Genomic DNA, 24007 nt, shown 5'->3' on the forward strand with positions numbered 1-24007 from the left:
AAAAAGCCCAAAAATATTTCAATTTCCGCTGTCCTATCGCCCTTTGTGCCTTTGCAATTTCGTTTCAGATTCGTGTTGTTGAGTTTGTGTCCGTGGTCGAGTCTTGTTGCTGGTTTAGGATTGTGTTCGTGGTCGTAGTTCAATCGCCCGTTGCTGTGATTTTGTTTTCCGCCGCTATCCCATCCACCGTTCCCAAACAACAAGTCGAAGCCACCACATTACTCGACTTACTCGCTCTTATTTTGCCTGCATCGCAGCCCTCCTTACATCATCAGGCGAATACCTACTGCTGTGATCGGTGTTAGAGTTTAGGGACGCTTTGCCCTAACTGCCGCCGCCGTGTTGTGCCTCCCGGAAAACATACCTTGAGATACCTTCGGTAAAACAGGCATAACTTTTCGCTCGTTTATCAGAAAAATCTGAAATTTTTTCAGCAGCTTCTTGACACCATTTGGACCCGACCCAAACTCGGCTTCGCCCTGTTTGGTTTCATCAGAATTGCCAAAAAAATTTGGGAAAATATAGAAAAAAATTTGTCAAAGTTTTTGCACGCTTTTCAGAGAACGTGCTGAATTTCTGTAGACCACATCCCACCTCAGTTGTAGGTGCCAATTTTTGTGGTTGCATCTTTTGTGATCCTTGTTCAGAGAAAAGTATAAAAAAATAGTGAAAAAAAAAGTTTGTTTCCTACTAGTGCCTTTTGGAAAAATCCGGGAAAAATTCAGGAAAAAGGAGAAATCCGGGCTATTTGCTTGTTCTGTGAGTTCTTTCGATCGTCCTTTGTTTTCACCTTGTTGCGCTACGTCTCGACACGTCTTAGCCAGCACCTGTGATTTGTACTTTGGATCCAGATTGAACAATCGCTACTCTGCACTCGTTAATTGCTAATCCTTGCTGTCATATTGTGTGCCTACCCATAGCTCCACATATTCTTCTGTCAGCACAGGTTCATCTTGCAACTGTTACCCACGCTCAACAACAGATTGCTTCGCCACTTTGGTTTTGCTCCTATTTGGCGTTGGTAAGAATACAGGCAAGACGGTGGTAAGCCGCTTGTGATTTTGTATTCCACTTTCACCACCATCACAACCACTTGTTTCCTTTTAGTTGATAGGGATAATACTTTGGTGTTGTCTTTTTCTATCTTCTAACCATGACAGGAACTCCGACGGACTTCAATGAGTGCATGTCCAAGGGCGAGCTTGCAACGTTCATGACTGAACAACGCAATCTTATGACCGAGCTGACGCGCAACGTGAACAATCTGGTCACCCGCATTGAACAGCTTGAGCAATGCCCTCCACCTTATCGTGCTGATGATGAAGATGCGGATGCTTTTGGTGATGAAGATGCGTATGCTGACGGTGGTCCCCGTCGCCGCCTCAACTTCAATCGTCGCGGTATGGCAGGTAATAATCATGGTAATAATGATCCTTTTGCTAAAATAAAATTTAGTCTACCACCTTTTGCTGGTAATGTTGATCCAGAGGCATATTTAGATTGGGAGCTTGCTGTTCAACAAAAATTTGATTCTCATAATGTTCCTGCTGAGCATAGAGTTAGACTTGCTACTAGTGAGTTTACTAATTTTGCTTTGTTCTGGTGGAGTGATCTTTGCAATGCCAATAATGCTGCTGCTATGCCTCAAACTTGGAATGTTTTAAAGCAACGTATGACCTCTCGTTTTGTTCCTCCTTATTACCAACGTGATTTACGTTTGAAACTACAAACTTTAAAACAAGGTGATAAAGGAGTAGAAGCATACTATCAAGAATTGCTTATTGGTTTAGCATGTTGTGGTATAAATGAAGATGATCATGATGCTAGCGCTAGATTTTTTGGTGGTTTAAACCATGATATACAGAACATACTTGATTACAAAGAATGGCGCAATTTTTCCCAATTGTATCATCTTGCTATTAAGGCAGAACGCGAAGTACAGGGACGCAAACAACACTAGCTTTTCAGGTCTAACAATGGGAGGAATTTTCAGCAGCGTTCCGAGCCGGAGACGCCCAAGCTTCCTGTTGCACCACAGCCATCTACACCTCCATTTTCTTCCGGGGTAAGTAAATTGTCTAATGTGCAGTTTCCACAGCTGAAGAAAGGTGGCAAGATTAAAAATAAACCTCCAACAGACATTGCTAAAAATAATGGGATTAAGTTAAAAGGAGGTGCTTTTCTTGCTACAACTCCTGCTACTGCTGAGTTATGTGATAATCCTGATGCACCATGTTATACTATGTTTTGTCAACCTTTTATGTCTGGTGCATTGCCTGCTGTCACTAACCTTTTGCAGGAGTTCGTTGGTGATGGGATGGAGTCAAGGACGACTCCAATTCTAGAAGGAGGGGATGATGAGGACATCGCCAAGATGGAGTCGAGGACGACTCCAATTCGAGAAGGGGAGGATGATGAGGACATCGCCACGCTGGACACACCGACGCCATGGTCTTCCCCAAGTTGCAATTCGTTCCCAACTCAGCTGCCACGTCGCCCTCGGATTCAGCAGACACATCGTCACTGTTTTGGTCATAACTCTCTCATACGACATCGAAACGGGCCGTTCTTGGATGCGTTGGAAAGGGGACGACGACGCCGTCATTTTGGATCTGGTCCCAGCTCCAGAAGGTCCGTGGATCATTCTGTGTGACCACGGCAAGGTGCTGCATCACCTATTTGGGCCAACTTGGCCATGTATCGTGTCGGGCCTTAAGCCCAAGTTGTTGGCGCCCAACCCCTGGCCGTCCCCAACCCTAGGTCGAGTCTTAGACTATAAACACAGCCGCCGCCGCTGCTACACGATTGGGTTTTGTTTAGAGTTTAGTTTTCCATCGAGAAACTGAATCGTTCATTGTAACTGTGGTGACAAATCCTTTTACAGTGATCCAGGGCCCCCGTTCTTGATCTCCTCCACTGTGTCGATTAGTCCTTTGGAACCGAGTTCTTGAACCCTCTATTGATATTCGCGTCATTCATATTTGCAATTTCAGATTGCGTGTTTTACCTTCTTGCTTGTGCTCTTTGATTCGCTTGCAGGAAAAGCCTTCTTAGCGAGGTCAATCAAGTTGTGCTTGGTTGATAACCAACGGAGCAGTGGTGTAACGGTTGCAGGGTTCGAATCGCGTCTGATTTGAAGCCGAATCGCCAACGTCGAGATCTCCACAAATCGAACTTACCGGCTACCTCTCGGAAGATCGGGCCTGTACTCATCACCCTGCCTGTAGAATCCTTCGTTGGCTCCATCACCTCCTTGATGCGTTGTGCCACTTCTGAATAAGGGAGCGCCTCGTCAACGAGCACCGTCCCCTCGAACGATATCCCGGGCATCATCCGATGCAGGGGAAGCACACGCGCCATCAGTGGCGCCACCCTCCTCGCGTGGTAGGCACCGATAATCCCCGTCCCCTTTACACCCCGACCCTTCAGGGCTTGGAGGGCGGAGAGAAGGTCGGAGATGTGTTTCTTGTCTTTGGACTGGACGCCCCAGCCCCACGACTCCGGAGCATCCACAATAAGGCGCCCAGTGTACTTTGGTAGGGTGGCACTCACATCATCCCTAACATAAAACCACTGCGAGTGCCATCCCTTGTTGGATGTCACTAGACGCATGTATGGATAACCCTTCGACCGGGTATGGCGCAGATGAATGCTGGCACACCCCATCGGCGCATTCACATCTTTCCCCCCAATCTTCCTCTTCGACAGACTAATGCTAAAGAAATACCGCCACAGATCAAAATAGGGATCGATCCCTAGGAAACCCTCGCATAGGGCCACAAATGCTGCCATGTGTTGAATCCCATTGGGAGTTAGATGCTGCAGCTCTACCTCATAGTAATCCAGTAGCCCCCGAAGGAATCTATGCGCGGGTACCCCGAATCCCCGCTCATGAAAGATGGCAAAAGAGACGACATACCCTTCAGGCGACACCGGCTCGCCCTCGTCGCCAGGTAGTAGCCACTCCTGGACGGTGGACTGTGGGTGGAGAAGGCCATGGCGGACGAGGCCCTCCAGACGCCATGAGGTGATGTTAGATCTGCCCCACAACTCCATTAAAGCAATAGGGGGAAGGGCAGGCGCGAGCTTGACGACGGCTACAACACGAGCGCAAGCCGGACGATGATGGCGACACAGGCATAGGAAGCTGGGGCGGTTGGCGGAGGATGTTTTAGGACTCAAAGGCAGGGGAGCGAAATACGAAACCCTGGGGGCAAACCCCGCGGTTTTATAGGGGGCGACGAACGCGAGAAGGGCAACCGTCCGCCTCGATCTCCAGGCCTGCCACGCGCACCACCACGTCACGTCGCGGGACACGCACCCGCAGTCCCTATCCTCTCACCCCAAAAATCTCGGCGGATGGTTCACCTTCCCCAGGTGAATCCGGACTCTCTACCCACCTGGGAAACGCAAGCCACGAAGGCCTTTTTTCCTCTCCTTGGCCCACCTAGGGCCTCGAAGCACAGCGGCCGGCCCAACTGAGGAAGGGTCCGCAAACGACCCGAAATCAAGGGCGCAAGCACCAGTCAGGTCAGCCCTGAAATAAGTTCCCCGCGAACGGGATACCACGACCCTCTCGAAAAAATGACCAGTTGACGAAAAGATTAAGTCCTTCAGCCTTACCCACGAAGGGACCGATACAACCCCCCAGGCGACTCTACTCAAATCACCCGGGGGCTCGGGGGCTACACCCATCGGGTGCGCTCGCGCGCACCCTCTGGCAAAGAAACTCCGACGAAATAAAAAAAACACCCTCCAGGCGGTTCTACTCGAATCACCTAGAGGCTCGGGGGCTACTGTCGAGGACCTAATACCGGGGTACCCCAGAAGGTGGAACCAATAACCACCGAACGTTAAAAACTTCTGGACGCACAAGAGCATTGCTTCACCCCTTACTGGGGTAACAGGAGCTTGGTTCCACCTCGCTCGACGCCTTTGGGGTGGGCTCGGTCTCGCCCGAGGGTCGAGGATTAGTCTCCGTCTCGCCCGACGCCTTTAGGGCGGGCTTGGTCTCGCCCGAGGGCTGAGGGATAGTTTCCGCCTCGCCCGACCCCAGAGGGGCAGGGTCGGTCTCGCCCAGGAGATAGGGATTGGTCTCCGCTTCGCCCGATGACAAGGATGATAGAGACAGGGCAAGACAAGACGTTCGGGTCAACCATGGCTCCAAGAACCATACCCTGCGCCCTGGCAGGAAAAGTACTGCCAGGGGAGGACAGGACGGGTGCTTTAGACCCTTCTGGGCGCAGCAGGGCCCGAAAGGTTGTACAGGTGCATGCTCCTCACCCTGTAGAATTGTAGGCGCCGCCTTCAGACCTAGAACACGGAACCCGACGAAGATATACGACAACTGCTACACTCTAGAAGAAGATTTGCTATCTCCACGAACGATGGGAATTCCGTCACCACGCTGTAGACCTGAGGGAGCAGCGCCCGCTTCCCGACCCCTCAGGTCCAAAGCCAGAAGGCCTTGACCTCGGCGTTACTCCGGACCCCGACCCCTCGACACTCCGACGAAGACTCACAAGAACCAGAAGACATGCGGAGCAAGGCTGGGAAAGGCTAATAAGTCAAAACCACTGTACTACAGCCCATACCCTGAGCAGGATAACATTCTGTAATCAACCTGACACACTACAGGGACATCAACAGTGTTGTAGACACTTATCTTTCTTAGCACTCATCAGAATGAAGGACCAGGCCGGGTAGACGTGAACCACAAGATTAGATAAAGCCCTCATCCTTGTAAAAGCCACCCCCTTGATCTATAAAAGGGGATGCGCCTATCCCATAGAGGGGGGACCGAAAATAAGACCGAACAAGAGAACGCACTCATACACACAGTCAAGCGGCTACAAAGCTCTTGACCACCTTTTAACCCTTCCATCAGAGACTTGGGACCAGTCCCTCTCTCGATCGTTTGTACCCCTTACTACAGACCGTTGACGGTGCTAATAACACGAGCAGCAGCAAACTGGACGTAGGGACGTTTCGCCCGAACCAGTATAAATCTTGTGTCCTTTAGCGCACCATCCGAGCCTAACGCCCATTATTATAAATTTACTTGCCGGTGCTTGTACGAAACACCGACACTTTTGGAATGTTGTATGTTGCCGTGTGGGTCGCGTTCAGACGGTGAGGAAAATGTTGGAGACCAAGAACTCTTCGACGACCAGCAGGACTAGCACGAGTTTGTGAACCAAGGCAAGTATAGCATGGGCCTTCCTTGATGTCCTATTTCACTTTAATCAATTACTCATTTGCATGTGTCTAATTTTGATACCCGTAAGGACAACCTAGTGATTGTTTATCCTGTTCCTTGTCTCCTATAGGTTAAATGCATATGGGTAGATTGCTAGTACTCTAACTGAACTTGATATACATGTTGATGAATGATACTATAGAACAAAGTGAGTAACAAGATTTATAACAACTGTTCCATAGGGCGAAAGTGCAAATGACCTTTGTTCATGTTGCTCCCGGCCCTCCATAAGGACTTATCTGTCGGCAAAAGCTAGGACTGACAGTGCAACCGGGAGAGTCATATGGCTCTGACTTTAGCTCAGTAATAGGATCTTTCCTAGCTAGTTAGAGGTTACCTTTTTGGCGCAAATGGGGCTTGCCACTTTGGGTATAGGGTTGCCTCTGTTCCTATGAGTATAGCCGTGATGGATATGTGCCATAGGAAAGGGGGGTTCCTACATCTGCCTGCCAAGGAAACCTAGCGGCCCTAACTTGTTAGGGAAACCTATGAAATGGCTTCATAGTGTACCCTGCCCACTCACCTTGGTAGTGACATGGGAGTAATTAACCCGGGCATATGGGGATCACGACTCGCGGTGAATGTGCACCACCTCTGCAGAGGGTAACAAACTGTTATAACAGTCGTGCTCACGGTCACGAGCGGCCCGGAAAACTCACAGAATAACTGGTTACTTGTTGATGATCATTTAAAGTTGTTCAATGATGATATATGGTACACTTGACCCCGATATATGTTCTTATGGGAATTAAATGGGAGCTTAAGCATAACTTGTTAATACCTGAGAATAAAAGCTTGACTTACTAAAAATGCTAACTGCAGTAAACCAGTGTCAACCTTTTGAGCTTCATAACCCCATGTTAGCTTGTTAAGTACGGGATGTACTTATTATTTTCTTTACTTGGATAAAAATCCCGGATGGGTAACAGATGACAACGGGTATGAGGATTTCCCGGATGATTATTAGGCTTGTGGTCAACCAGTTGACCTTCCCTGTGATGACGGCCACGAGAGTTTTATTATCTTTTTATTTTTCCGCTGTGATGTATAAGACTAAGTTTTATTATAACTCTGATGTATGAGACACCGTAATGATACTTTATGTAATTTGTCAGTTTGTGTGTGTGATTGATTCCTGGGCATACACGAGTTTTGTGTATTCAATTTTATCCTTAAAATTGGTTGTGACAGGGCCCTTTTCCACGAGCTGGAGGAGCTCACCAGCGGCGGAGGCGGCGACGGCGGCAGCGGGGAGATTTCAGGTTTGTGCGTCTGGCTGCCGAATGGTGTGAACATGGAGGCAGCATCCTCGGCTGAGATTAGGAGGCATAGGGCTCGCAGCCTCGCAACAGATCCAGACGGCTCGGTTTCATCTTGGAATATTGATCATGCTCTTTACAGTACTTGTCAACTGCGTTTTGGATTCCATGTGATGAATTCAGGTAAATATGCAAGCAGAAATTAGGAGCGTTACTTTGGGTGGACTGCTACTTCTTGGCCATGAGCATCCTGATAGTTGACCCACTAAAGTGCTTTCTTCTCGATGATATATAACATGCATTTTCGATTTATGCGTGAATGATATTTTAATATTTCCTAGTGTTATTTAGCTTAACTGACTTCGATTATTTCCATGCTAATGAATTAGTTGACTTTGCACATATATAGTGTCACTATCATGGAGTGTATTTTTCTGTATACAGCTATGTTTTACAGTTTCTCAGGTGCATTGCTTCCATTTTTATGCAAGTCCTTCCATAACATGTTGTTTAACTAAATGAATTCGGTTGATATAAATTGTGTTTCTCTACCTTGTCAAACTATTGTTGAAGTATGATTGCCATGTCTATGTTTTGACCTAAAGTTGAATGTTGAGTACTTAGCCCCAACTGCTTGCTTGGTACGAGATCAATAATGTAAACTATTATTCATTTCAGTGCAAATTGGAACAATAAACCAGCTGTTTGATTGCATTGATATGCACCTAAGATCTAATAAATTCGGAACTACTTAACAACTGAAATTAGTATATTTCATCTATTTTGATGTCAGGTAGCTGGCACAAGGCACACTAGATTTTTCCTAGAACCAACAGTAGACTTAGTTCAAGCAAAAAATTAGAGCTTGTTCTGTTTAGAGACTTAAGTTAATGAACCTACAAATAATGTGTTGCTACTTGATTGGATATGTTGTGCATGCTATTTTGTGCTTGGCTTTTTTTGGCTAATTAACTGTCTTCTCAAATCTTCTGCAAATGTTTATGGTGGCCTCAAAATTATTGTTCTGAGGTGTTTGGTTTCTTTTGATATATTATTCGGTAAGTTAAACAGCTATTTTACAAAGTCATAAATAAGAAAATAGAAGTCTTTCATATTGTTGAAATGACAAACGACACAAGGTCGAGGGGGGTGTGGCAGGGAGTGATGATAATGGTTAGTATCTTAACAGTTCTGAGATAGCTAGTGGTTTGATTATTTTCTCATTGACACAGAAGAAATTGCAGCGGCTTGCCTTTTGAACTTTTGAAACAGGAGCCTCTAAACATTTGGCCAAGCCAGTAGTGAGGCTTCATGCATCTACTGTGTTCTGTCATTTGTTTTCGGTTAACTGTTAGTATGTGTGCCTTGCTGTTGTCCATGGAGTGTACCAGCGTTTTATGTTTTAAAGTTTCACGTATAGTTCTAAACACATCATTTCAACTTTATGCTTTTTTTGAAGATAAATTTTAACTTTATGCTTCAAGAAGGAAATTGCATAAATACTTCACTGCACTTGACGATAGTTTTTAGTTTGTATATTATCCATGTTTTTTTTTATCTTTGTAAATCTACGAACTTAGGTTTTTCTAGTGCATTTCAGATTGCTTGTTTCCTGCACTACTCCTAGATTTGGTGCTTTCACAAACTGCTATCAAAATTGTTGGGTTTTTTCTGCGCAGGTGGTAGAAAGGCACTCATGAACTTTCTGAAAAACGAACAAATCAGTGGATTTGGTTCAAAATTTGCACGCCCTCCACATGCATTTAGGTTGATTCAAAACCAAGCAATGGCTCAGTTGAAAAAGAAATCAAGCAATGATCCATGACTGAATCAAACTTGTACAGGATATCCGCATCATGCAACAGTTATTTTATAGACATGCAACATGCTGATTAACTTGACAGAATGGCAGCTAGAGTGAGCAACCTGTATTGTTTCAGTCCTCCCAATTTTGGTTGCGAATCATATCCAGGAGGGATCTAACGATCAATCATTCGATTTTATTTGGGCGAATTAACAGAGTCCCCTGATTATCCGTTTAGTTTTCACAAACGGTGTGGACGTGCAAATCCTTGGTCTTTTGACTCCTGCAAATCCACTAATAATGCCCCCACTAACTCACACGTACGCTTGTTAATATATCCAGGGAGATAAAACTATCTATCGTGTGGACACCTGTTGATCCGGTGGAACAAGTTGGGCAGAGATGACAACGATATAAGCTGGAACAGTATTTTTCTCTCACACCAAACCAGCTATCAGTAAATAATCCACGATTGTTTACGGTCTGCCGAACAGACTGATAATGTGTGAGGTCGAATGTCAAAATTCATTATGCTTGTTACTTATTGCGATGCAGATACGTTAGCTGGCATGGAGATTTTCAGTTCTTTGGGTGATCTTTGGTGCTGCATCTACGATGTTGCCGGGAAAAATATTCAAATATGGTTTAGCTTTGAGCGGGCTCGTTTGAGCTCATCGGGGTTTTTTTTTCACCACCGTGCCTGAGTGAGCATATATTCGAATTAGGACGGTCCTTATTAGATCGATAATGCTGGGATCATTACGTCCGTCCGTCGCCGCCCGTCCAGACGTGGCCTCAGATGTGCAGTGGACCGGCCCAACAACCCCCTCAAATCCCCATGTCAGTTTCTAATTAAAAAAAAAACACTCGTCGCTCTTTTTATCCGCTCGTTGCGCCTAGCCGCTTGTCGTTCTTATCCACTCGCCTGCCGCCTCCAAGGACCCACGCTCGGTCACCGGACTGGTGGCCCTGCCTACCAGGCGCGGTGCGCGGCCGCCTCCGAGCCACGGCACTCGGCTATCGGCCCAACTTGCCAAGCGCGGCGCTCTGCCACCGGACTGTCGGCCTTGCCTGCCAAGCGCGGCGCATAGCCACCTCTAAGCCACGGCTGCCCTCTGCCTCCCTGCCACGTCGTGTGGCTGATGCGTCCCTGCCGCCTCACGCCGCCGATGCCGCCGACCCGCCACCGACAAGCGTCGTCGGGCCGCTGCCTTCGGTGAATTTCACACGATGACAAGCCTCCATTCTCCCGAGCAGAAAAAGATGTTGCAAGCATATGTTTCATGTTTCGTGTGTTTCAGATGTTTCATATGTATGTTGCAATTGTTTCATGTGGATATTATCAATGCTATAGAGAATTTCTCAAGCTCCAATTTATAATGCATGCTGATTTTTAACTTTAAACTATGAAATTGCGTACCGGACGCCCTTCAACTGTTTAAACAAATGTTTTCTATATTCGAAAAAAAAAAGAGATTAATGCATCATAGGTCCGTTATCTTTTTGGGTAATGGCCCCGTTCGTTTCGCTGAAAAAACAAGCTGAAATATTGTTCTGGCTGATTTATTGTGAGAGAAAAACACTGTTACGACTGAAAAAATAAGCTAAAAAGTACGGATTATAAGACAAGCGAACAGGGCCATGTCATTTAGATCTATAAATTTTTTAAGTAGTTCACACATTCCTTCATTTGGGGAAAGATCCGATCCTTGTAATGAGCTAGCATGGCGCATGGGTCACGTATTAACTTTTCTCGGTTGTGGCATATAGCTCCATCAACTCTAAAAAAGTAGATTTATGTCCATAAACTTTTTAAGTAACTCACTATAGGTCTGTACCCATTTGTTTAGGGCATGTATCCCAAATGAAGAATTGAGTATCTAATAAGAATTTCTTGTGGGCAAGAGTAGGGTTCAATGGTTGTACGTGCATGTTGTAAAGGTCTATTTCTAATGTTTCATCTGTGTTTTTGGATGTATGTTGCAAGTGTGTTTTTATCTTGATGTTTCATATACTTCACACATATGTTGAAAGTGTTTTATGTGGATGTTGCGTATGTTTTGCAACGGTTTTCAAATATTTTCCAGGTGTTTTTTGCAAGTGTTTCGTAAGCATGTTTTTAGTGTTTCATCTACCTTCAGATGTATGATGCAAGTGTTCCATCTCGATGTTTCAAAAGCAAAATCAGGTGTTGCATCTCTCTCGTCACTTTTCTGCTGCCTCGCCTCAGTGTCTTCTCCTCCAAGCATCGGCTGGGCATCCTCCGCGTGCCCTACTCCTCTTCCCTATGTTTGTGACGTTCGGGGTAGCAAGGGAAACTTACGCTAGAGGCGGATGGGGAGGGCGCAGGCGGTCCCCACGTGGCATGCGCGTGCCGAAAGCGGAGGGGCGCGGGCGAGAAGCGAGATGGGGCTCGGGTGTTCGGACGAGGAGGTACGGAGGGGGCACGGGCCCCTACCGAATCCTAGCCTATGGAAACGCCCAAATCCAACAACGGACCTCCTTAAGGGCTCGTTCGGTTCCTTAGGAACGATGCTCTGGAACAATTCTCAGTTGAATTAGTTCACTAATTTGTATAACTAGCAAAAGTACCTGTGCGTTGCAACGAAAGGAAAGGTATAGCGCCATCCAAAATTTTGATATCTATGTGTTGTTTTGTCTTGAAAGCTATAGTATTTACATCATTATATTTGTATTGCACTTGACGTTATGCTCAAAAACATATATATAAGAGCATCTCCAAGAGTACCCAATATTTTCTTCCCAAAAACATGGAGTTTTACAACTCCTAAAAAAGTATTGAAAGGAATAAAGAAGGCCATCTCCAAGAGTTTCTAATAATCCACTCCTAAAATATAGAAGACAATTTTACATCATAAATCATATACTATTTCTAAATTATCCTAACTATTTTTATATATTCTTTCTCTATTGTATATTTGCATCAGGAACCCTTTCCTACTCTTTATTCTTTCCACGTCCTTCCACCTTTAGATTAACCGACAAACACACGCGGGGAAAGAAGATACGCGCGACTCGCAAGCGCTTAACTTTACGTGGAACATGATGACTTTTTCCATGTTCTAAAAGATTAGGAGGATGGATTAGAAGTTGTTGAAGAGGGTTTTTTTCTCATCTTGCTAAAAAACAAGGATTACGAAGGAATTTAGGAAACTCTTGAAGATGCTCTAAATAAATAATTTTGACTCAATATATTTTCTTCTACTTAATAACCAATTGCATCTATGCCATAGTGCAGGGGGCACACGTTTTTACTTCCACTTCCAATTATAGCATCAAAGAATCAACAAATATAGCGTAGCATAATGCATACCAGTGAATTTACATAGTGTACAAACACTTCATCGTGCAATTTTTGTTAAAGTCAAGACCAATAGCACACAATTAATCAACGAGGAAACATAATACCCAATCTTTTCTTTTCTTTCTTTTTTTCTCTTCTTTCTTTTCCTTTTACCTTTTCCTTTTCCTTTTTTCTTTTTTTCTTTCTTATCTGCTAGCTCGGACTTAGAGTCATGTGGCCTCATCCAGCCGCTCCCCGAGCCTTTCAACTTCGTCCGCCTGATGCCTTGCCAAGGCGGCCATGGAGCCCTAACGGGTTGATCGTCAGAGCACCTCGGTGGCCACGGAGCCCCGACATGACCATGCCTCGGTAGCTCCATACGATGGTGTCCCAGCAGTCGGATTAATCTTGATAAGCTGGAATTGTTTCTAGGTCCAGTCCTAACGGACCCCAAGTAGAGTCAAAAACCTTGCGACCATGTTTGTCAACCTGTTTTTTGTTCCACCAGTCAGTCTACCATCCTGCTATCTGGATGTGGCACCAGCGTCTACAACCCTGAAATGGCTTGTGGTTTTCTGCATTCTTCAAGTCAAGCTGCCATCGTGCGGATTGGACGGCACGAGAGGTAAAGGCCAAAGCCGCGCATGAGCCCCTCACCAACGCCAAGTCGGCAGATATGTACCCGGAGCGTAGGGCATAGGCCCGTAGTCACGTCGTGGCGTGGATGCGATTGCCCGTTGCCGCCCGACCCGCCGCGTCGGATGAGCGGACCCTACTGCCCGCGCCGTTGGCTATCCGCGTCGTTGTGCTACAGGACGAAGTTGAAATTTGGCTTACGCTGATGTTTATACGGGTTTGTTGTTTGAGAAAAATACTGTTTATTCGCTGGAAAGTACTGACGGCGGATCAGAGTCGAAGAGCTGGCTTCCTGGCGACCTCCCATGTATCCCACAATAGGTTGTCGATGAAGGTGCTATCTCATGGTGCGCGCTCGTGTAGCTCCCACATCAACGATATATGAATCTATGAGACGCGTTCTTCTGCCCCTAGCACACGTGTATTTTTCGGGCATCATATGATTGTAGAGTGGACCAACTGTTAGAATTGATCTCATCCGTCTTGACCCAACGATCGAGATGGACCCCTTGACCGTGTCCTGATCGGGGACGTCCAGCCATCTAGTGGTTGGTGGGCCCCCATCGCACAATGCCTATAAAGAGGAGGTGGGGTAAATGGCTCTCGGAACGAGGTTCACAGCCGCCGCCACAACCCCACCGTCTAACCCTAGTCCGATCGCGAGGGAGGCACTGCCAGCGGCGGGAAGCGCCACTGCCTTTGCCACCACCACCGGTCTCCACCGCTACACCAACTGTCGCTACCCGTGCGTAGAGCTTCACCGATGAACCAGCGATGGCAGGGAGCTCCTCCAACCCCTCCGACGGACAGATGCTCCTACATCTCTCTCTCTGTCTCTTTTCCCCGAAGCAAGCTCTAGGTCTATTTGATTCAATTAGTAAAGATATCACCCTCTGATCTACACCTAGATGATCCAAAGTATCTAACAATGGTATCAAAGCCGCCGATCTAGTGTGTGGATTGTGTCAGGGGTAGCAGTGTAGAAGGAGATGAGTTAGATCCGGTTCGGATCGAAAGAAAAGAAATACAGAGGGTTCATCGAACCCTAAACACTAATCGGGTGATAGAAAGAAAAAGAAAGAAGGGGATTCGAATTCGATTCGGATTACCCTCCTAAAGAACCCTAACCCTAAAGAAATTGGATGGTTCGGGGAAGGTTTCCCCACCGCCGTCACTACCGCCTCACGCGGGATGGAGCACCGCCGCCGGTTTGCTGACGCGCGGGAAGAGAATCAAAAGAACATAAAAGAAAAGAACGGATTAGATCCTTTCAGATCTGAGCATATAGATTAGGGTTTTCACTAACCCTAACCCTAACTGGGTGAAGATGGAAACATAGGGCTCGGATTCAAGAAAATGATAAGATCCGAACCCTAACCCGCTACAGACTCGGGGAAGAAGAAGAACAGGGTGAATCCCTAACCCGAAACCCTAACCCTAACTCGATCCCCATCCCAATCGGTCAAAACCGAGAAGAGCGAACAAGATCCGAAGAAACAGAAAGGGAAAAGGGGATGAGGAAGAGTCAGTGGGCTTACCTCGCCGCTGCGCGGCACTACTGCCTCGCCGACGTGCGGGGAGAAGAAGGCCGAGCGCCGAGAGAAGCCTCTTGCTAGACTCAGGCCAAAGGGGCGCCGCGGCCAGGCCGCTCGACGACAGCGCGCTCACCCGCTGGGGAGCGCGCACGTCGGTGAGGGGGCCGATGATGGCGCCGAGGCCCTGCTCGCTCTCATCGTCGCCTGCTCTTCGTCGGGCTCGCGTGGCTAAGAGAGTAGAAGGAAAAAAGAAATGAGGCTAGGGTTTCGGGGGAGGCCGGCCGCGGTAGGTTTTGATCGGGTGAAATGGCCGGACGGCCGTTGGATTTGATCCGACGGCGAGGAATCACTGGGCCAAATGAGGCCCTGGCGGGGCGCGCAGCTGCGGCGCTTTGCCGGCCCAAGCCCACGTTGCGGCCTAGGTGGCAGCGCGCGCGCGAGGGAACAAGGCCGGACCAGTTTTTGCTACTGGGCCGAGCAGACAGTGAACAAATGAGTCCATTTTTCTTTTTTCTTTTTCCAGTAAAATGTTATTTCCTGGAAAATGATTAATGACTCAAGAAAAATTAGAAAAGAGAATTTTCCTGTGGGCAAAATTCACTAGTTTAAGATTTACATGTTTCCACTGCAACGTTAAAGTTTATTGTCTTCTTATTAAATTCGAACCAACGGGAGAATTTAATTTGAAGAGCAGTTATAGTTATTCAATAAATGATGAAAAGTTGATCCTCTAGTTAAAATTGAAACCAATGGGAAAATTTTAATTTGAGGAATAGTCGGTTGGTAGTTAAAATGGAATTATGGTATTGTTATTTTCTGACCAACGTTGATGATAACAATATTATAATTCTATGAGTTTTATGTTTAAAGTTTAAATCTCTGATAAATTTTACATCAAAGTGACCATTTTTTTAAAGAATAGATAAACATCAAGGAATGCTCCTAAACTAGATAAATGTATTTTCAAGTTTTCGCTGCAATGAAGTTGATTGTCTTCTAATTAAATTCGAACCAACGCGAGAATTTAATTTTGAGGAGCAGTTCTATGCTTTCAAGATTATTGAGTTTCTATACGTTAATTCCATTTCTGCACAACGGTAATGTGGAATTAATGTAGAAGAATGATGTTTTATTCTATTTCTGCCCAACGGTGATATAGAATAGAACATAAAGATTTCAAAGTTTAATGAGCATTATTGTTGAATATTTTTCAGACAAAAGACCTCCATGCTTTCATTCTTGAAGGCAGTAAGAGAAATAAGCTGGGTACTTGTGACTCAGATGATGAATGCCATTGCTTAAGGAACTGTGTTCTCTTTAAAGAATGGCTTCAAAAGAAAAGAATTCTAGGATATTGATCCAAGAAAAGAGATAGATCAATGAGAGTCTTCATTGAGAAATGTCTTTATGTACTCTCTGTGAAGAAGAATTTATTTTCAGTTTCACTTATGAGAGTTGTAAAAGTCATATACATGTTTAATTTGACTAACATTGGATTAAACATGTGTGTTAAAAGAATATTCGGATTTATTTCTGAATTTGATGATTGAACATGAGCCAATCCTGGCAATTATGTCCGTTCAAGGGAATTATCTCGCATGGTGGGAAAAGTTTGTGATAGTACCCGCGTGGCGAGAAAAGATTGAGAAAATACCCGTATGGCGGGGTACAGTTGGCATAGTACATATGTTAACCAATCCTGCATGGCGGGAGAGTTTGGCATAGTACTTATCCCGCATGGCGGGAGAAGGATATGATGACTCATGTGCTCTAAGTGTATTCCGCACATGGAGAGAAGTTTGGGTAGCTCTTATGCTATCCTAGAATTGACCGTACACTCTGATTGTGTCATGGTCATTAAGTACTCAATGAGTTTAAGAACAAAAGAAAGTTGCATGTGAACCAAAAGATAAGAATGATATGCAAGCGTGACTTGCAGAAGTATTAAAAATAATATACTATGTTGAGTTTTGAAGTGAAATGAGGAAAATATACTCCCATACGAATTTGTTTGCATGATGTAATCATGTGGATAAAGTAAGTAATCAAAGTTTCCTCATTCACATGAGTTCAGAATGTTTTGAAATTATGGTAGAAAAGTTCATACCACATTTCGAGGGGGAGAAATGTAAGATTAATTAAGAAAGACAATTAAGAAAGATATTTCCCCATACTTCAGATAATGCAATGCATACTATGCATTGAAGGTAAAAGTGATCTATAAAAGATGAATGTGATCGTTGAGGGAGTAAGACGGCCATAATAACGATACCCCTAAAGTAAAGAAATAGCTAAATTTTTTGACCTTTTATAGTTCCGATAGGAAGATAGCATAGTCGGCTAGTATTCATACTGGACGAGTTCAGAGTTATCAAGGCGGTGCTAAACGCGCCATATGAGTTTTTTAGCAGATTAAACCCAAAATAAGAAATTTGAAGATACACCATCTTTACAGAAGATGAAGTAATCTGGGGGGAGCATGGTATGTAGATACCTAAAGCTTGAATAGAAGTGGGATTATATATCCACTACAGTGTTTTAGAGCAACAAATTGCTTAATACATGTTGATGTTGTATGACATATACAACACCTGATGTTAGCTCTTAAAGAAGATGAATAAGTAAATAAGGATCTTGTGATACAGAAGGCTATAGAACAATTGCCTTTTGGCAATGAAGAGTAACAATAGCCCCATATGAAAGAAGTGCCACGAGGCCCCAAAACGTCTTAAAGAATAAGAAAATCAGATATTTCTGGTGACTAAGGAGTCAATGTTAAGAAAGAAATTCAAATGGAGGGTAATTCCACCTCATTTGAAAAGGCCATGAGAGGCGTTCACTCGTCTAAATGGCAAGAAGCAAAGGAAGATGAAATGAAATCGATAAATACCAACGATGTTTGGGACTTAGAAAAATTCCCAATGAAGCCAAAACAGTAGGCTGTAATGGGTCTGCAAGACAAATGTGACTCCAAAGGAAAAATGGAAAGCTATAAAGCGCCACTTGTGGCGAAATGATTTACACAAAGAGAAGGAATAGATTATAATGAGAATGGAACGATTCTTTTAGAATCATAATGGCGTTAATGGCACACTACGATTTATAGTTACATCAGAAAGATGTAAAGACACATTCCTCAACGGGGATCTGTATGGAAAAGTTTACATGGCATAACTTAAAAGGTTTTGTCGTGGAAAGAAAAGAATGTAAGGGATGTTGCCTGAAGAAATTCATTTACGGATTAAAGCAAGCTTCAAGACATTGGTACTTGAAGTTTGACAGTACAATAAGAAAGTTTGGGTTTAAAGAGAATATAGAGGATAATTGTATTTATGCAAAGTTTAAACATGGGAAATCAATTTCCCTAATCCTGCACGTGGATAGCACCTTGCTCGCTAGTAGTGGTGTTTAATCTACTATTGGAGAAGAAGCAGTTCTTGTCCTCAAGTTCAATGAGAATGATCTTGGTAAAGCGTCATTCATTCCAGAAATTAGAACTTACCGAGATAAAAGGAAAAGGGTGGTATTAGAACTATCTCAAGTGTATACTTAGAGAATATTCTAAAGAAATAAAGTATATATGTGAATAAACCTACATCTGTTTCTATAGTCAAGGATAATAGTTTTGGTAACTTTCAATGTTCCAAGAACCAATGTGAGATCGAAAGAACGTCCTATATGCTTCAGCTGTTGGAAGCTTAATGAGTGCTTATAAGTAAGACTTACCCTGACATAGTTCATGCACATCCGGGATGTTTTGGCAGAAGGTCTAGTCCAGATATAGATCACTGGAAATAGAGTTGAGAATGTTTTGCAATTGTGCAAAGATTTATAGGACTCATGGTGAGTAAGAAAGAATAAGTACTCTCAACTAGTTATGGGTATAAATGTTAAATTTGGCGAGATGTTTAGTAAAACCCACATAGTAGCTAACACCACAGTTGGAGTTTTATTTGGAAAACTCCAAAGAAACAGTTGTGGTGTCATCAAAGATGCATACCCACAGTATAGCTTGTTATGAGGCTTAAGGACAGGCGAATGGTTAAAAGAAACTTACACCCGGAATTGATAATGGTATACAACAGCAATAACCATTTAAGTAGTTCGCTCCTATAACAACGGGTCAAGTGTGGTGCCAAACACGTTGACGTTAAAGTTATACGTTGTGAAGGAGAAAGTCCGGAATCATACTAAAAGTATTAAAGTAACAAGCAAGTGCTTGCGGATCCACGTACAAAAGGCTTACCACCCAGTGTGTTTAGAGAACACACAGTCGACATGGGTTTATGGTATAGCCTATGATTTTCGGACAATAAAGGGCCCAAAGTTAAAGAATCTGTTTCAGAACAGAGACGTGTATTGTAGCTGTTAAGTCTATTGGCGATTGACCGTGACGATGAAGCATGCTATATGCACCAATCTGTGATGGAACAAATAAAAGTGAAAGGGATTAAAGTCAAAGTTTAAAGTTAAAGTATGAGTTGAGATCAAGGGGGAGAATGTTAGAATTGATCTCATCCGTCTTGACCCAACGGTCGAAACGGATCCCTTGACCGCGTCCTGATCGGGGACGTCCAGCCATCTAGTGGTTGGTGGGCCCCCGTCGCACGGTGCCTATAAAGAGGAGGTGGGGCAAACGGCTCTCGGAACGAGGTTCACAGCCGCCGCCACATCCCCACCGTCTAACCCTAGTCCGATCGCGAGGGAGGCACTGCTAGCGGCGGGAAGCGCCACTGCCTTCGCCACCACCGTCGGTCTCCACCGCTACACCAACCGTCGCTACCCGTGCGCAGAGCTTCACCGACGAACCAGTGATGGTAGGGAGCTCCTCCAACCCCTCCGACGGTCAGATGCTCCTACATCTCTCTCTGTCTCTTTTTCCCGAAGCAAGCTTTAGATCTATTTGATTCAATTAGTAAAGATATCACCCTCTGATCTACACCTAGATGGTTCAAAGTATCTAACGCCAACATGTCATGATTGTGAAGTCTTTAACGACGACACAAGTACACACAGATGGTATTCTCTGGCTAATCTGTCAGGAGAAAACCGGCCAGATTCTGGCAGTATAGGTGGCTAATTTGTTTTGTTGGCGTGTGTATCCTGTCACCAGGGAAAAAGCGTCGGCGCGCGTCTAGGATTGGTGAACTTATTTACGCAACTGGCGTTCATATTATAAACTTTTCAATTCAATTTATTGTTGTTTCATTCCTTTGTGTGAACCGCAGTATTATGTACGTGTTTGTCCTAACAAAAATGCATGCCCTCTCGCATTGTACAGCGCAAAGTCAGAAATCCGTGCACGAAACAGCTAGCCTAGAGGGAATGCGTGTTGGATCAATTGTGCACACTGCGCTACACAAAGGATAATGCTCTCGAAGTAGACCGAATGTGTGGCTTCAAAATTTTCTCTGTATTTCTTTGCTTTTGGTTGTTGAACGTGGTTATAACGTGCCTGTAATTTGAGACAGCCAGTGCCGACTTGTTTATATTTCCTCAACGAACAGATTAAGCATCGAGAGATTGCAGACGTATGTGTGTCCATCCCATTATTGCTAACTGGCTCAACACATGGAACAAAAAAAACGTAATAGGAAAATAATATCCTCAACTTAAACTACTGAAAAAATGGTGGCGAAGTACAAGATTTGCTGATCGGGCAAAGCCGGCAAGGTATGAAAGCATGCACACAAGTACTGCAGAAATATTTTTTTCCGAAAGAAGTACTGCCGAAATAAATAAACGCAAATATAATCACATTTACACTTGGCAGCTAATTTTTGAGAAGGAAAGCACCGTCCGGAGTAGGCACTAATTGAAGTCTCGGCTCTCAATTTCAGACGAGTACAGTGAGAGAGAAAAATAGCAGCGATCGAATGGGTGACACAAAGCTTAGCTAGCTATTGCATTGGTACGTGCCGGCCGGCAAGAGACAGACAATATGCGTTCATAATTTGGAACAAGGCGACCAGATGAGAATAAACACACACAAACACACACACGAATGGAGCTAAACTATCAGATGCTTACAACTAATCGAAGAAAATAGAATGATGCCCCGCCACTCTAAGTTATAGCCAAGAAAAACTAGTGAAAAAACACCCACACCCACAAATAAAGAGAGTTGTGAAGTCCCTATGTGGGAGGCAAAGATCAGAATCAATGATATGAAGCAACAAATTGTATCCTCCTTGTGAAATTATAATGGCGAAGAACTCTTCTCCACGATCTCGCCGACTTCTTCACGACCATCTCCTTCTTTATTCCCCAACCACAGTCCTACCATCCAAGTCTCTTATTTTTGTCATCCAATGCAAATCACTCTTTTAAGACTACCACTGTACATTACTCTAGCAATCACCTAATCATTCCTGCCTATTGCAGCCAATTATTATTCATGTAATCATCTGGATTCTCAGGACGAAATAATCGTGTATTTTTTTAACTGAATTTTGCGTCTCGTTCTCTTTTCCTATTACATCGTTGCGCGATTTTCAGCGGTGTTAGCTGTCTAGCTAGCATCTCCAACTGGAAATATAATGCTTTCCCATCCCCAGAATGCTAGTAGGAATTAAAGAACCCGCCAGTCTGAATGTCTGATGTTGAAGGCGCAAATGGTCAGACTTGTACGCGGGAACATTCCCTTAACTGAACTGAAAACTAGAAGCTGTTCCTTGTGCTAGTGCTGCTAGTATAAATTCAGACACGACCATCCCCCATTTACCAGTAGCTGTAGCTTGGCCATCATACCAACTAGTACCGAAAAGGAAAAACAATGGAGTCCTCCAAGGCGAGCTGGCACTACTCGTTCGATCCGTCAGTCGCCGTGGAGGACTCCGAGGCAATGGCCCAGCTGCTCGGCGTCCAGTACTCTGCAGGCAACGAGCAGAAGCAGCCGACGCCGACGCCGACGGCCATGTACTGGCCTGGCCAAGAAGCTGACCAGTATTACAGCTCGGCGCCGTACCCGTACTACATGCAGATGCAGCAACCCAACTCGGTCGCAAGCTGCTACGACCATGGTTACTATGGCAGCAACACGTTCACGATGACCGCCGGCGACTTCTTCGTGCCGGAGGAGCAGATCATGGCGGCGGACCCGAGCTTCATGCTTGATCTGAACCTCGACTTCGAGTACCAGGACGGCCAGGGGACCGGCCGCGGCGGCGGTGGCAACACGCCGGCGGTGTGCAAGAGGAAACTGGAGGATCAGAAGGGCGAGAGCACCACGTGCACCGTTCCAAAGAAGAAATCGCGATCCACCGCAGTACCGGTAAGTGTGCCATGCCATGAACTCGTGATCGTAGGGCATTTCAGTGCATTGGATGGACTTGATGCCTGACGGGCGGAGTGATCAGGCGCCGAAGAAGGGCAAGAAGGCGCAGAAAGGCGCGTGCAACCGAGGCAACCAGGAGGAGAGCAACGGCGACGACGGCAATGTTGCGCACCAGCAACAGTGCTCCAGCAACTACCTGTCTGACGACGACTCGCTGGAGATGATCGCGTGCAGCAACGTGAGCTCGGCGTCCAAGAAGTCGTCGTCGTCGGCAGGTGGGAAGGCCAGGGCCGGACGTGGGGCCGCCATCGATCCGCAAAGCCTCTACGCCAGGGTAACGAGATCGGAATTCGCTCGGCAACCGCGATGATGTTGCATGTAGTTCCATGCACTTGCCTGCTGCTGTCTGAAACTAGATTCTGAAGTTTTCCTGCTTTTGGTGATGCAGAAAAGGAGAGAGCGGATCAATGAGCGTCTAAAAGTATTGCAGAATCTTGTACCCAATGGAACCAAGGCAAGTTTATACCAGTGGCTTGAGATGAAAAAAGAGAACTCGCAATAGTTTTTTTTTAACGCTGAAAAAGCTAGGATAACGAGCCGTTCTAATTCTAACGTATGTAAGGCCGTGGTTTTTCAGGTAGATATCAGCACGATGCTTGAAGAAGCAGCTCAATACGTCAAGTTCTTGCAGCTCCAGATCAAGGTTTGTTCTTGCAAAAATTGTAGTCCCTAGCCAAAATCTTGTTGGTGTGCACTGAAATTTCACTAGTATTCAAAACTTTTTCGTTTTGCGCAGCTATTGAGCTCGGATGATACGTGGATGTTCGCTCCGATCGCCTACAACGGGGTCAACGTTGGCCTCGACCTCAAGATATCTCCACCGCAACAATGATCTACGCCAATGTGAAGATTGCTGATGTTCACTGGCAAAGCACATATATAGATTCTTTCGTGTTTGTATTTTGTTTATTGTTCTTGAATTCATATGTAAGATTCAACGCTGAAGGACAGTCGGTTACAACGAACCACTTTTACAGTCCAACCACTGCCCTCCTCGAAAAATAGACTCTGAATGATCTGCTCATCTTTTTAACTTCCAAAATAGTACTCCCTCCATTCCAAATTATAAGACGTTTTAGCTTTTGCTATATACTTAAATATACACTGTGTCTAGATATATAGTAAAGCAACGTATCTAGAAAAATTAAAAACGTCTTATAATTTAAAGGGTTAAGTCCAATTTACACCCTCCAACTTGCAGCAAAGTTCGGATTTCAACCTCGAACTTCAAAACCGGACAACTTTGGCCCTCCAACTCTCGAAAAAGTTCAACTTTCAACCTTCTGGGCGGTTTTGCGGGTAAACAGTAACTTTTGATATTTTCAGGAGCGTCGGAATTTTATATTATTTTTTCGAGCATCTTAACTTCCTCAAATAAAAAAAAACTCAAAACTACAAAGTTGTAGATCTCATCGAGGTCTACAATTTACATATAAAAATTATCTTTATCCGACATCGTATTGAAGGGTTTTCTATTTTTTGAAATTTGAGTCTCATCACGCGATAAAATATGGTGCTGAAATTTTATATTATTTTTTCAAGCATCTTACTGTCCTCAAATGAAAAAACTCAAAACTACAAAGTTATAGATCTCATCGAGGTCTATAATTTACATATAAAAATTATCTTTATCCGACATCGTATTGAAGGGTTTTATATTTTTTGAAATTTGAGTCTCATCACGAGTGAAATAATTTTGTCGCGTGATGAGACTCAAATTTTAAAAAATATAAAACCCTTCAATACGATGTCGGATGAAGATAATTTTTATATATAAATTGTATACCTCGATGAGATCTACAACTTTGTAGTTTTGAGTTTTTTCATTTGAGGACAGTAAGATGCTCGAAAAAATAATATAAAATTTCAGCACC

The 24007-nt window shown here is 44.6% G+C and overlaps 1 protein-coding gene across 1 annotated transcript; it reads left to right on the top strand.

Moving 5' to 3' along the window:
- Positions 1-21572: 21572 nt before the first annotated feature.
- LOC136504585 (transcription factor bHLH84-like) lies at positions 21573-22965 on the top strand. Its single transcript, XM_066499537.1, has 5 exons — positions 21573-22070; positions 22156-22407; positions 22522-22587; positions 22711-22776; positions 22870-22965. Exons 1-5 carry the CDS (start codon positions 21573-21575, stop codon positions 22963-22965), a joined length of 978 nt encoding a protein of 325 aa, XP_066355634.1.
- The last annotated feature ends 1042 nt before the right edge of the window (positions 22966-24007 follow it).

This window comes from Miscanthus floridulus, chromosome 1 (assembly GCF_019320115.1).
Source record: "Miscanthus floridulus cultivar M001 chromosome 1, ASM1932011v1, whole genome shotgun sequence".
Lineage (NCBI taxonomy): Eukaryota > Viridiplantae > Streptophyta > Magnoliopsida > Poales > Poaceae > Miscanthus > Miscanthus floridulus.

What these genes read in the sequence shown, in the direction of transcription:
- LOC136504585 (XM_066499537.1), top strand. Translation starts at nt 21,573, where the DNA reads ATGGAGTCCTCCAAGGCGAGCTGGCACTACTCGTTCGATCCGTCAGTC. An exon ending in CGCGATCCACCGCAGTACCG is followed by an intron (nt 22,071 to 22,155) that starts GTAAGTGTGCCA and finishes CGGAGTGATCAG; the next exon opens with GCGCCGAAGAAGGGCAAGAA. An exon ending in CGCAAAGCCTCTACGCCAGG is followed by an intron (nt 22,408 to 22,521) that starts GTAACGAGATCG and finishes TTGGTGATGCAG; the next exon opens with AAAAGGAGAGAGCGGATCAA.